The sequence below is a fragment of the Musa acuminata genome, chromosome BXJ2-11 (assembly GCF_036884655.1).
Source record: "Musa acuminata AAA Group cultivar baxijiao chromosome BXJ2-11, Cavendish_Baxijiao_AAA, whole genome shotgun sequence".
Taxonomy (NCBI): Eukaryota; Viridiplantae; Streptophyta; class Magnoliopsida; order Zingiberales; family Musaceae; genus Musa; species Musa acuminata.
In genome coordinates this window covers 27,142,327-27,157,029 of record NC_088348.1, presented here as the reverse complement: position 1 = coordinate 27,157,029, position 14,703 = coordinate 27,142,327, and the positions used below count along the sequence as shown (strand labels likewise).

General features: G+C 39.2%; 1 protein-coding gene across 1 annotated transcript; it reads right to left on the bottom strand.

The window, feature by feature from the left end:
- Positions 1-87: 87 nt before the first annotated feature.
- On the bottom strand, positions 88-7,499 carry LOC135627481 (3-ketoacyl-CoA thiolase 2, peroxisomal-like). Its single transcript, XM_065133594.1, has 14 exons — positions 7,277-7,499; positions 7,034-7,107; positions 5,707-5,791; positions 5,425-5,551; positions 5,238-5,336; positions 5,089-5,156; positions 4,852-4,959; positions 4,681-4,758; positions 4,200-4,332; positions 4,020-4,116; positions 2,373-2,496; positions 2,186-2,294; positions 597-680; positions 88-510 (listed from the first exon to the last, which is right to left on the bottom strand). The coding sequence occupies exons 1-14, from the start codon at positions 7,478-7,480 to the stop codon at positions 422-424; spliced, it is 1,479 nt and encodes a 492-aa protein (XP_064989666.1). The 5' UTR covers positions 7,481-7,499; the 3' UTR covers positions 88-421.
- Between the last annotated feature and the right edge of the window lie 7,204 nt (positions 7,500-14,703).

Here is a 14,703-nt window from a genome sequence, read left to right as displayed (position 1 = left end):
TGTAAAGTCAACTACAGAAATACAAATTTTAAGCATACTGAGAGCACAGCATATGACCGGAGATAAATATCCAAAAACTAATTTCAATTGTTTTGTACTATATTTCTTTTATATAGCTAACACCAAAAAAATGATTGTAATTTGGCCAAAGATAACCGAATCAACACACAACTGGACTAGAAAAGAAATTCCAAACATGAGTGACAATCTGAGGTGGCACAGATAAATGTTCTAGCATGAACTCAGTCTCATTGCAAAGACAAAATTAACATTGTCGAATTGGCTTATTATCCAAGAATCATTCTAATTCTCAAGGCAATTCCGAGTGATGCTTGGGTATGATTCAGATGAGCTTATTGGCATAATTGTTGGTCATCGATGAGATAAAGCAACACAGGATTGCGAATGCATCCTTGGACAACTAGTTGTTGGAGATGACCTGCCTCGCATTGCTGAGTTGATCCACACCATCTCCACGCTCGAAAACAGCCGCAGCCCCCATACCCGACCCTGCGACACAGCATGAAATGATGAGATGAATTGCTTCAAGAATAGACGTCGATAAGGGCACATGAACTGTGATGCGAGTGTGTCACCTATGCACATAGAAATGACTCCAAACCTGCAGTCCTTGCCTCTTCGCTTCATTTCATATAGAAGAGTACTCACACATCGGGCACCTACAACAAGGAAAGAAAGGTTTCAGGTTATATATATCTTTTTGGAGATAGAAATGTTCAGCTTTCATAACAAATTTATATAATTAAAAATAACTAGAATTCCCACAAAATGAACATGTTATGTATCGTTACAGAGATAGCAATGTTCAGCACTCATAACAAGTCAAGAACATATAATTAAAATAAACTAGAATTCCAAGGAAAAAGAGCTATTCCATTTTAATTAAGTTTCTGATCAATAGGATATCCTACGAAATTTACTGTCAACGAATTAGAGGACATGTGATTTCAATCTCCTCTGATAGTGTAGGAAAAGCAATACCTAATTATCTGTAGTATTCTGTTTCCGAGTCATGGGATCTGTATTTTATAGTAGAAATTAATTATGCGTTAAATGAACATTTACCAAATGAGATTCATGGACTGAATTTATTTGCCATCAGAATACTTGGTTTCTTTAATATTTCAAATTGAGCTGATCCAAATACCAGTAAGAGACAAGCATAATTTTGCGCAAGATCATAGTCTAGAAAATATTCAGATTCATCATGCTGTGCTGAATCAATAGCCCAATTATGGGCATGGAACTCATGGTTCAGTCATAACTTCAGCTGCTAAATAAATTTCATAGCCCGTAACAAAGAATGTCTCAATAGCCGATAATGTGCAGGAGACACAGAATCAGAATGAATTTAAAGTACAAAGATAAGGTTATAACCCATGAATCGAAAAAAAAAAATCCAAGAAACATGGAACATTAGGTATAGGAAAATGATTGATGATCATTTGCAGTTTTAGAAATTTTCATAAAATAATCTAGACTTTGGAAAGAACTTTCTCCAATAACAGCAGCAAAATCTTTTCACGAATGGGAAAGTAATATAAATTGGTAACTAATACGAGAGTAACAGAAATTTGCTTTGTCATCCATACACAAGTTACAAATGCAATTTGACCCTTAACCTTGTTCAAAGAAGAAACTGTTTCAGATTTTCAATAGCAATTTCATTAAATTTGATGTTTGATTATATATTTAGTTGACATACTTTGATGATAAAAACAAATATCAAAAAGTCCAGCAGAATTAATTCTACAAAATGCTTCATTGGTTGATCATAAGCTTTCCATTCAACAAGACACATCTTCATTTGGCTATTGCATAAATTCTACCCTTGCTAATAAAGTCAATGTGTTGGCATATTTTATTATGGATATAATCAACATCTTGTATTTTTTGCTTACTGGTCAATATTTTAACATGGCATCAGAGTAGAATGCCAGGTGTTATTATCTGCAGAACCCATGAGTTTCCTCCTTATTTAATTCAAATTGCACATGTTATATATAGTTATATACTAAACCTTCCACTAGCCAACAAATAAAGGGAAGTGTTAAAACCTAAATGATCTTATCTATCAATTTAAAATTTCAATGTCTAGGAGTAATCAATTTTTTTACAAAAATAAATTTTACTGACAATATGGGTTTATCAGTTGCAAAAATACCTGTGCAACCCAACGGATGACCAAGAGCCATAGCACCTCCATTGACATTTACTTTTGCAGGGTCTAACTTCAGCTTTTTGCAGCAATAAACATATTGAGAAGCAAAAGCCTAGAAAAAGAAAAAATGTTTGTTCTCTTTATCCCTTGCTGTAGGATTCAACAGAAAATGTTGGCCCTAGACTACTACCTCATTTATCTCAAAAAGGTCAATGTCATCAAGCTGAAGACCAGCAGCCTTCACTGCAGCAGGAATTGCAGCCACAGGACCAATTCCCATTACGTTAGGTTCCACTCCAACTGCAACGAAACTCCTGCTCATTCAAAAATTGCACCATTCCAAACGGTTAGGTCAGATGTAGGGTACTTCAAAAAATAAGAATAATGATTCACATGTTCAGAATGATGAAATTAGATATTCCTGTCCAAATAAGCAAGCGATATTTTACAGGAAATTAGTTGGTGCTAGTGAAACAGTTAATTTCAAAATTACCATGTTTTCTGTAATTCATAAGATCAACCATTAAGTTGTTAAAACATAGATGAAAATAGTTTAATGCAATTAATGTCAAATAGCTACTATATGGATGCTTCATGGGCAAGCATAAGTTGATGAGCAAATAGGAACCATTGTATGGTATAGGTAGCCCAGCGATACGTAGTTCCTTAAACTACAAAAGGGTACCTAAAATTAAATGAAAAAACTTTTCAAAAAAGAAAATAAAATGCACCAAGATATTTGTTAAAATCCATTTTATGAAGTGATTGTAACCATTAGGTACACCTAAGAAAATAATATAAAAGTAAAGGAAATAGGACCCTAGACGCACCCATAGTATTTAAGATGTGACTATGACGTTCTAGAATACCAAGTCAGATTTGTAGTAGACATAAAAATACAAATATGTGCACCATGATAACTGCTAACAATTATTTTATGAACTGGTTGTACCCATTTGGTGAACCTAAGAAGACAAGATAAAACCTGCGGAAAGAAAATCTTAGACATGTATAGACATAGAATGTGCTCTAAGCTTCTAAATGAATAGCTACTCTTATGCATCATTGAAATGGAATCAGATAAAATAATTTATAATTGATCCCAGGAGTCTCCATTAAGAGGATGTTGAATCATGTATATAGTCGGATTGTTGAGCTTGAAGCTTTTCAAAAGAAATTCAAATGATTTACGAGCAGCAAAAGAGTGGTAAAAAATATTTGGCTCCATTTATCAAGCTAATGAAAAAAAGAAACAAAAAGTAGTGGAATGATAGCATTTACTTTTATCCATTGTAGCAGTAGGTGTTCAGATCTCACTAAGTGCATATATAATGATAATTTTGTTTCATGTTTATAGATTCATAAAACAAAACAATGGAAAGAGGACTTGTAAATCCTCACCCTCTGTGGTATCTGGCAGGCTGCCTTCTATCCATCCACAGATATGCATAACATGTTCATAATGTTCCAAAGGAGATATTGCATATATGACCAAACAAAATACATTTCATCTATTACTAACTACCCAATAAATAAACAACAAAATAGCATAAAAGGCATCAGCTGATGGTGAGTTTCACACGCATATTGTGTTGAACTGACAGTCATAATATCTGTTGGTAATTGAAATGCACAGAATCAGACAGATAGCATAGGTATCATTAAGACTGACGTTCAGATATCATGTTCACTAGATCATGAGTATAAATTGAGAGCTTTATATAGCCCAGGGAATTTAGTATTTTTCCTTCCCTATGGTAAAGTAACTAACCAACTTAGACAAACAAAAAACCAAGCATATTAAAAGTTCAACAGTGTGCAACAATATATAAACAACCTGAATACACCAAGTACCGGGAGCCCCTTTTTCATTGCTGCATCCCTTCTCATGAGGAGGACTGCTGCAGCACCATCAGTCACCTGACTAGAATTGCCTGCACAAGTGAAAAAGAACTTCAATATGCATCATCAATGATTTAGCCAAGGAACCAAAATTCACAAACTATTTGCTTCTCACCAGCAGTTGTTGTCCCATCCTTCTTGAAAGCCGGTTTAAGTTTTGAAAGAACTGAAATTGATGTATCTGGACGAATTCCATCATCTGCAGAAACTGTCACTTGCTTGTGCTCTCCAGTTTTGGGGTCTACAACCTTCAAAAGGTAATATCGCAGGATCAAAGTTCTGAAGAGAAATAACATCAAAAGACAACCCAACAAAGAAATTGTTTGCAGCAGACGAAAGAGCACATCAAGATTTCTAGTGATTTGTTTCTGTTTAACTTGTCAAAAAAATTTGTCCCTAATATCTCTGGTAAGGGTTTAATGGTTATCATTGCATCACCATGTTGTTAAGAAACCCATTGAACAGTTGGCCATTATTTCCCTTAATATCATTGCTATTTATTTCATATTCCTGGTTTTTATTCCGTATAGTTCTGGAACTGCTACAAACAAGTAAGAACCATAACAAACAAAGGGTGTCTCTCATGCTTTAAGTACCTTTGTAACAACAGGAATGATTTCTTCTTTAAATTTACCAGCGGCTACTGCTGCAGCTGCCTTCCTATGAGATTCAACCTAAACAAAATGAGAGGCATTAGAAATTTTGAACAAAAAATATTTACAAATGCAATCTCTTTTAGGGATAAAATCAATAGCCACAAATCTCACAGCAGCCTGATCTTGCTCCTGTCTTGTTATGCCATAACGTTCAGCCACATTCTCAGATGTAATGCCCATTGGAAGTAAACAGTCTCGGGCTTGTGCAAATAACTGAGCCTGAGGAATATAAAGTAGATTTTTGATGCAAAAGGATCTTAGGATTTTTTACATTCAAATTAACTATGAAACTATAACTGCAGCACTACAGCAAGAAAATTTCAATTGACAATATAACATAAGTTATACATTGGGATTAGCAGGCCAATCCCATCTGACTGGATCTACAGTCATTGATTCCACCCCAGCACCAATGCCTGCATAAGTAAGAAAGACCTAATATAGCCAGAGGATCAGCCAGAAATTTACAGAACCAGTCAACCCACAGAAAACCATACCAAAATCATAAAAACCAGCTTTTATAGCAGCTGCAATATCAGCAACAGCCTGAAGACCAGAAGAACATTGTCTGTTTACAGTTCTGAGTGGAACCGTATCTGTTATTCATGAAAAAAAAACAAAATGTAAAAGAAGAAAAAAATGAATAAGCTATGACCGTTGCAAAGTCAAGGGAAGTCAACCAACCAGGAAATCCAGCATAAAATGCTCCCATCCTGCACTCAATTGCCCTTTGAGATCCGGGTGCCAAGACTGTGCCAACAATAATATCACCAACTTCACTTGGGTTCAACCGAGTCTTATCCAACAATGCCTATAGAACAAAATGTGGAAGCTCCCATAAATATAAGCCATAACCAAATTAATAAAAAGCTCCAAGAGAAGGCATTTTATCTTTTATCTTTTTTTAATTTATTCCATACAGAAATTTCTATGTGAAGGAAAAGAACAAAGCAAAAAAGAATTAACCTTAAGAACAGGAGCTAGCAGGTCATCAGGATATGTATCCTTAAATCCCCCTTTTCTGGCCTTGCAAAGAGCAGTTCGACAAGCACTATCTTACACAACAAATATAAGAGATTAAGCTACAGGCGACAATTACTAGAGATCCAACACAAAAGAATACCAAAAACCTCCAAAGCCATACAATAGGATGTGAGAGTTGAATTTTAAAGACAGCTAGTGGTAGAATGCTAGAACCATTCCAATTTCTTGATTGACAGATTGACTCTGCTTCCCTTGCCAGAGAAAATTTTTTATTTGCTGGGAAATATGGTTGATGAAAATCTATCAACAGTCAACACAGAACTGCATTAGGATAAACCAATCTTAAATCTCTGAATTCCTGATTTCTTGGTGTGCACCAGTCAAAGTTTTCAAGATTCATAAATCTCAATCAAAGTGGCATGACCATCCTATCTCAACCATTCATGGGGACATAAGAGAAGAAAGAAAATGCAGAAGTATTCCCCTAGGTACTTTTGAGATTAAAGGAGGAAAAATCTTGAAATCCTTGGAGAAGGTTTTCTTGTTACCACCATTCACCGGACATGCCCACGTACAGTTTTGTTTCTACAGGCCTTAATCCATACAAAATCCTCATCTTGCACATATTTACCCCATACAAATCGTCAGGTTATTGGCCCAACATACATAACATGCAAACAGTCAACTTGCACATATTATCCTGCAAAAGGAGGTCCACAGAGGTGCCCTGACACTTGTTTTTAGAACCAAAGAAACATAATATGCAAGAAATGGAAACTCATCTCATCATGTAGCTAAAATAATTCTTTGTTGCATGACTCATGTTTAATATGCAAGAAAGTCGTGGATTTTGCATCTTTTCCAATAGCTAATCCTTATACGTTTTGGTGCTGCATGTCAATTCAGTGGCATTATCGCTTCAAAATCATAACTATTGTTGATTTTTTTTTCAAAATTATACTTTAATTTAGAAACGGAATGGCATAAAAAAATAAATCTACAATTACTACAGAATCAACCAAGGGATATCATTTAGCGCAAGGAGCCCTACCAAGACGAAGGTGCGGGAACCCCTAAGAAGAGGGGTTTCCGAGATGAAAGGTGGAGAAGAAATTCATGAAGATAGAAATCCGTTAACAAAACCATCGAGTTAACTATTCACTGTTCTTAACTCAACGAGCTTCCCGACGTCACACATGAGAAAACCAGCCAAAACACACACACCTTCATTTTCTCCCTCTTTCAAACAACGGCACATAACAGATGAAACAGAAAGCCAGAAATGCAGAGAACGGATAGGAGGACTCACGCCACGATAACGACATCATCGCCGAAGCAAGAACTCCGATCCTTCGCGCTCCCACTGGCAGAACAGACGGCGGTCTGTCAAGAAAAAGACACAAACAAACAAGAAAAAGCCCACATAAGACGCACCGAACCCCCGCTCGCGCGCACAAAAGCACCAAAAGAGCGGAGATCGGAACGGATCCGAGCATCTAAACCCTAATTTGCCTCGACCCAAGCAGATCAACGGAGGATTAGAAGAAGGTACCGAGATGCTGGGGGGATCGGCGGAAGGCGAAGGTCGGAGGTGGTGGAGGAGAACCCTCTGTCTCTCGATCGCCTTCTCCATTCTCTCTCTCTCTCTCTCTCTCTCTCTGTTTGTGTGCGTGATTTTTGATGTTGGGGATGGCGGAGAAGGGAGGGCGCAAGCTTTAAGGAGGGAGAAGCAGAGCAAAGCAGGCCACCCTTGCATGGGGAAGTCACATAATGCGCTTCCAAATACGACCAGCGTTCATACACGAGTCCTTCTCACCGTACTTAGCGGATCGATGGGTCCACTAACTGTACCAGCGTTCAACTCATCTGGTGATCCGATTGGTAAATTCAACATTTTCACAATATATATTTATATATATATATATATATATATATGATGATGAATAAAATAATAATGAAATCAGATATTAAGATATTATTCCTATTTTTTTTCTTGGTCTGATGGATCGATTCGATCTCAATTTCAGGACACTCGTATGGTATCTACAAACAGATCTTATTTCCACACAGCCGAAATAAGATCTTTGTCGGAATCATAACCAGATTAGGTTAATTCTGATTTCTTTTGTATTATTCTGTTTCATTATTTATTGTTTATTTTTTGCATTATTCGAATGTTATGCTTTTATTTTGAACACAATCCGATACTAATAATTGCCAAAACTTGTCCTCACCACTGAACTCATGCAATTATTATTATTAATTCGTATTTAGAATTAAAGATATTAGTATTATGGGACTTTTCCATGTAATCCGAATGTATGTTGATTACATAAATTAGGAGTCACAATCCAGACAAAAATATAAGCATAGAGTCATAATCTTAATCAAGCATACGAATCTTAGACTCTTTAAGAGTTATGAGTTTAGTCGAATAAATACGAATCCAGATTAAGATTGATCAGCCTAATAAAAAAACAAAATCAACCTCACCGATCTATTTTATTATAATTAGACTATTTGAACTATATGAATGTTTATTATAAGCAAAAAAGAGAAAGAAAGTTACTATATATATTTATATTCTTAATATGATGTGTAATAATTATTTTCTTGATATATTAAGTACATTATCTAACGAATTGATTCATCAGCTCGACTAATGATATTGATCCACCGAATCATTCAACGATTCAGTGTTTCGAGATGCCATTCGAATCATTGGCCAGAGAATAATTGTCAACAGCGGTGTAGTGTGACTGTCATAACGCACGATGCCACCCACAACAAATCGAAGGCTATGCCTATTCGTGGTAACGAGATTGCACCTGCTATCAAGCAGTTCAAATCTTAAGCCTAAATGGCATCCTCTTGCATAAAAACGCCAATTTTATTGAAAGAGATATCTAACTCAATTGCAGAGTTTCGAAATACAATAATACCGTATGATATTGTAATAAAAAATTAAAATATCGTACCATACCGAAGTTTCGACGTTCGCTCGATATAGTATGATAGTGTATATATCGAGTGGTATATCGTTCGATATATATATATATATATTTTTATATTTTTTTATAAAAGACGATATCACATCACTTCGACGACATCGTCTTTTCCTTCTCCCATGTGGGGCGACATCGTTGAGGCGACGCGACGTGACGTCGTCTCGTTTATATATAAATATTCATATAAAAGGTGACGTTGCGTCGTCTCGACGACGTCGTCAAAAAATACGACACGATGTCATCTTTTATAAAAATATTTATATAAATTATATATATATATACATATACATATACATATATATATATATACATATAAATATATATATATATATATACATACATATATATATTACGTTTCGGCCAGTAACGAACGGTCCATACCGTTCGTACCAGATGATATTATTCAAAATTACATACCTTGATTATAACTGCACACTATGATTGTCTCTCATGTATATACATATGTATATACATATAAATATATACATAAATATATATACATATACATATACATATACACATATATACATATACATGTATATATAAGATTATATATATTTATATTTTTTTATAAAAGATGACATCGTATCGCCTCGACGACATCGCCTTTTCCTTCTCCCACGAGCAGCAACATCATTGAGGTGACGCGACGTCGTCTTGTTTATATATATATACATACATACATGTATGTATGTATATATATACATGTATATATACATATACATATACATATACATATACATATATATCAGGTCAGTCAAGATGTCCCCTTCCTCCTCTTCCTCTTCTTCCTCTTTCTCTTCTTTGTCATCCGGTAGGTCGGGATCCGAGGTTGTAGCGTCGATCTCGAGTAGTGACCCGTCGTCGGGTGGGGCATCTCCTGTGAGTGAGAAGACCACTCGAGCCCTGGAAGTCATGAAATCCCTGCACAACTTTGATTCCGTCATGACTACGGCATTGCTCAACCGCGTCAGGGATCGTTAGAATATCCCGAATGAATATGAGCTACACACCCCTCGGTCCGGATAATGGGCCTATGACCTGTTCCCGGATGGGTTTGGTCTAACTCTTGATGCCCTTGAGGCTAGGCTCAGGTTCCCTTTACACCCGGTGATCGAGGCTTGCTTCTCCTAGTGGCAGATCTCACCATTTCATATGGCCCCGAACTCATGGAGGTATATGGTGGCTTTCCTCGAAGAATGTCATAGAGCAGCTATTACTTCGACCTGATCCCTTTTTATGTCCTGCTTCTATCTTTCCAAAGGGTCGAGCGGCTATTTTCTATCATCCCACGGTGGTTTAGGGTGAGAGGGGAGCCTTCTGATAATAAAGAGTGAAAAAGTCATTACTTTTTTGGTAGTTGTAGTGGAGGGTGGGGTTTAGCCTCTAATGATATGCTTGGGTGATCAATAATAGCTTCCCCAAGTTGTCTAACAACGAGTGCGAGCAGCTTGGGTGCTTGAAGGAGATTCTCTCTACCTCTCGGGTTGTTAGGGAGATGACCGAGGAGTAGTTGGTCGAGGTCTGTCTTAGTCTGGCACCCCAGGGTACGGCTCGGGCCAATCCCCTTTTACTAGCCGCTTTGTAGTCATTTGACGTTACTAACAACTCTTTGATTTCCAGAGCAGATATGGTGAACCTCAAGCAACTGAGGGGGATGCCCCATGCCTCTTCAGCTCCTCATCCTCGTCATCCCGCTACACCGTCTATGGGGGACTCGGACCGACCAGGGAACTTTGCGCATAACCAACACTATTATATGGCGCTCGTAGACCGAGTGCATGACACTGGTCAGATAATCAACAGCCTGGGCGATCAGACTGTCGAGCTCCGTGGCCAAATCGAAGAACTGAAAGCAGGGGTGGTGCTGGAGGCTGTTGCAGTGGCTGAGTAGCGGGCGATCGACCTGGAGGGGGCGGTTGCACGGTTGATGTTGGAAGTTGAGAATGTCAGGCAACAGCAGGCAGGTCTCCAGGAGCAATTGAAGGAGTCAGGCGGGCGGGTTCACTCAATGGAAGGTGAACTGTTGGACATGTCTCATAGCCTGGAGGCGGCTCGAGCGTCGACAAAGAAGGCCGAGGAGGCTCTCATGGAGGAAACCCAAGCCGCTCTTGCAAAGAACAAAAATCTCATAGAAGAATACAAGGAGTCTCGCGGGTTTCAGCTCGGGCTGTAAAGGTCGAGGCAAGTCACATATGAATACAGATATCGAGTCGTCGTGTTTCGGTTTCAAGCTTAGTTTCCTAACCTTCAGTTGATGAAGATCCCTTCTCCTGCCTACCTGAAGACAACAGCGTGGAGATGCCCGACGAAGTCCCTTTTGACGACAGCACAAATCTTCCCGAGGCTTAGGCTGTGTCCCCCTTGTCTTTTTCCTTTTCATGGCCAATTTGGTGCTATTTTATCTTGTATGCCACGACCAGTCGGGTAATGTAATATTTCTTTATCAATGAAACTCTTTTTCCCAATCTTGCGAGGTGCATGTTTTTTCCTCTTCTCTTTGACGACAGGGCTTTTACTCAACAGACTTTTCAAACATAGAACTTCTTCAAATTTGATATGTGTTGTGTCCTCGACAATTGTCGTCCTTCCCGTGTCGCTAAGCAATAAGTACCATCCCGAACTACCGCTGCTACCCAATAAGGGCCTTCCCAACTCGGAGCCAGCTTGCCTCGGGAGTGAGTCAGGTCGCTGACGTTGGCCTTCCGTAGGACTAAGTCGCCGAGCTTTATTGGCCTTGCACCCTTCGGTTGTAAAGCCTTGCGCTGACTCTTCTATAAGAGAGGGCTTGGAGGCGTGTGTCGGCTCTTCGTTCTTTGATGAGATCGAGACTGGCTCGGAGCTCATTTTTTGATGTGACATCATTGAAGTTTTCAACCCGGGGTGTCGGAAATACTACCTCAGGTGGATGCACCGCCTCGATACCGAACGTCAATCTGAAAGGTGATTCTTCTGTGGTAGTCTTTGGTGTTGTTCGTGTTGGGAAATCTTTGGGGGCGACATCACATGTGTAGCGGAAGAACAGAAAACAAAATCCCCTATTCTCAAAGAGATGTTCGTCGTCGTGCGAAGATTGGTGCGTAAAAATCCGCAAAACTTAAAACTGCATATAGAATAGATTATGTTACCTATGGAGATTGTATATCCTTGTTTCCCTGCAGATCTCTAGGAGAGGGTGAAGGAGGTCAAGCGCCCTCCTCTCTAGCGGTGATCCACATAGCAGGGTTGCGACAATGCTCCTCAAAACTCCATTCCTACTCTGAGGTGGAGAGGGGGAGGAGAATAGGAGAGGCAAGCAAAAGCTCTAGCCTATGAACCACTGAATCCCTCATATTTATAGAGGTCCCTTGTCAACTTAACCCTAATAGATTCTCCCATATTGCGTATTAGATCTTTATCCAACTACCCAAGCCTCTTAGATTAGTGGATCTCTATCCAATAATCTCTCATGGGCTCTTATTAGATCTCGTCCATGAGATCTAATAGTTCAAGGGCTTATTGGATATCCAATAAGATAGAGACTCCGGCGGATATCTCATATCCAAACCTCTACTCATCGCAATGCCTACCATATGTGTGTGACCCTCTAGACCCAATATCGAGCTGGTCGTGAGTCATACCTATCAGAACTCATTCTGGCTTAGTCAATTATTATCTCCATAATAATTCACTCGACTCATCGACTACGGATGTACCAGGCCACTACGCCGCAATCCCCAAACAATACAGGGGAATCCAATCCATTTGACCTGTCTGTTCTCAGTTATTGTGTACCTATAGTCCCTCATCCATCTAATATCCCAAAGATCGTATATTGGGCATGGTGCTGTCAGACCCATACGGTTTCTACTCGAGTCTCACTCTAATCGGATTCACCCGGAGAACTCTTTTTCTCTTAATCCGAATAATCCTGGCCCGGGATTTGTATGAGCAAAAACACATGGGATATTCTTCTCATGATATCGAGAGTGGATGATCCTCTATCGACACTTAATAGCCCTCGTAAAGTTGACTACCACTCTTGATGATCGATTGCACTATATTTGAGACATCCAAACCTATAAGTATTGTATCAAAAAATAGAGCACTCATACAGGACATCCTTGATATAGAGGCAAGCAAAAGCTTTAACCTATTAATCATTGAATCCCTCCTATTTATAGAGGTCTCATATCAACTTAACCCTAATAGATCCTCCCCTATTGGGTATTAGATCTTCATCCAACCACTCAAGCCTCTTAGATTAGTGGATCTCTGTCCAATAATCTCTCATGGGCTCTTATTGGATCTCGTCCATGAGATTCAATAATTCAGGGGCTTATTGGATATCCAATAAGATAGAGGCTCCGACGGATATCTCATATCCGAACCTCCACTCATCGCAATGCCTACCATATGTGTGTGACCCTCTAGGCTCAATATCGAGCTAGTCTTGAGTCATACATGTCAAAACTCCTTCTGGCTTAGTGAATTATTATCTCCATAATAATTCACTTGACTCATCGATTGCGGATTTACTAGGCCACTACGCCGCAGTCCCCAGACGATATAGGGGAATCCAATCCATTGGACCTGTCTGTCCTCATTTACCGTGTACCTATAATCCCTCATCCATCTAATATCTCAGAGATCGTATATTTGACATGGTGCTGTCAGACCCATATGGTTTCTACTCGTGTCTCACTCTAATCAGATTCTCCCGGAGAATTCTTTCTCTCTCAAACTGAATGACCCTAGTTAGGGATTTGTCTGAGCAAAAACACATGAGATATTCCTCTCATGACACCGAGAGTGAATGATCCTCTATCGACACTCAATAGCCCTCATAAGGTTTACTACCACTCCCGATGACGACTATACTAAATCTGGGACATTCAAACATATAAGTCTGGTATCAAAAAATAAAGCACTCATACAGGACATCCTTAGTTTCTCAAGTCTAAGGACTAGATACACCACTAAGACTACAGAATCGCTATCTGACAATAAGGTATCATCAACCATCCAGCATTCCGTAAGCGGAACAAGCAGTGAACTCATTCTCCAATAAGCATTGTACTGTATCCCTAGTATCCCCACACGAGTAGCTATGGGACCAGCTGCATCCATCATATGGACGGGTATACAGCACACCAGTCTGTCCGGTTATCTCGATGTCCCTCTCGAGTAACCTATGATCGGGATTATTTAGGATTTGTGTTTAAAGACAAATCGGTCTCATTATCATGTTCTCATCACGATCTGATTTTCATTGCACAGATCCATGGACAACACAATATATACATGCATATATGCAATAGTCAATATAAAGTGATAAATGCCAAAATATAATAAGCAAAAAGATTCCGTATCAAGTCACACGTGCCATCACTCACGTGATTGGCTTGTTGGGCACCTATGACTAATAGTTCGGGAGGCCCACAATATGCTTGGGAATTCATCAACTCAGGTGCTCTAAGCTCCCGTGACTCTTCTCTTCAGGCCTTCCAATATCGCCCGGTTGGTTATCTCGGCTAGGCCATTAGTTTGGGGGTGAGCTACCGAGCTAAACCTCAGTTGTATACCATAGCCCGAGCAGAATCTTTTGAACCTTCAATTGTTGAATTGTGTGTCGTTGTTAGTGATGATGGCTTTAGGGATGCCGAAGCAAGTAATAATGTTCTTCCATATAAACCCTTCTACTTGCTTCTCGGTGATAGATGCTAGTAGCTCGGCCTCCACCCATTTGGTGAAGTAATCCACTCCGATGATGAGGAATTTTTGCTGCCCCGAGGTCGATGAGAATGGGCCAAGGAGGTTCATCCCCCATTACGCAAAGGGTCATGTGCTGTCTAGGGCGGTTAGCGAAATTGCAGGTTGATGATGTGCTCGGGGATGCTTCTGACACTGCTAGCATCGATGTACGTATGCCGCAGCATCTCGACGCATGGTTGGCCAGTAATATCCTTGTCGGAGGATTTTGAAGGCTAAC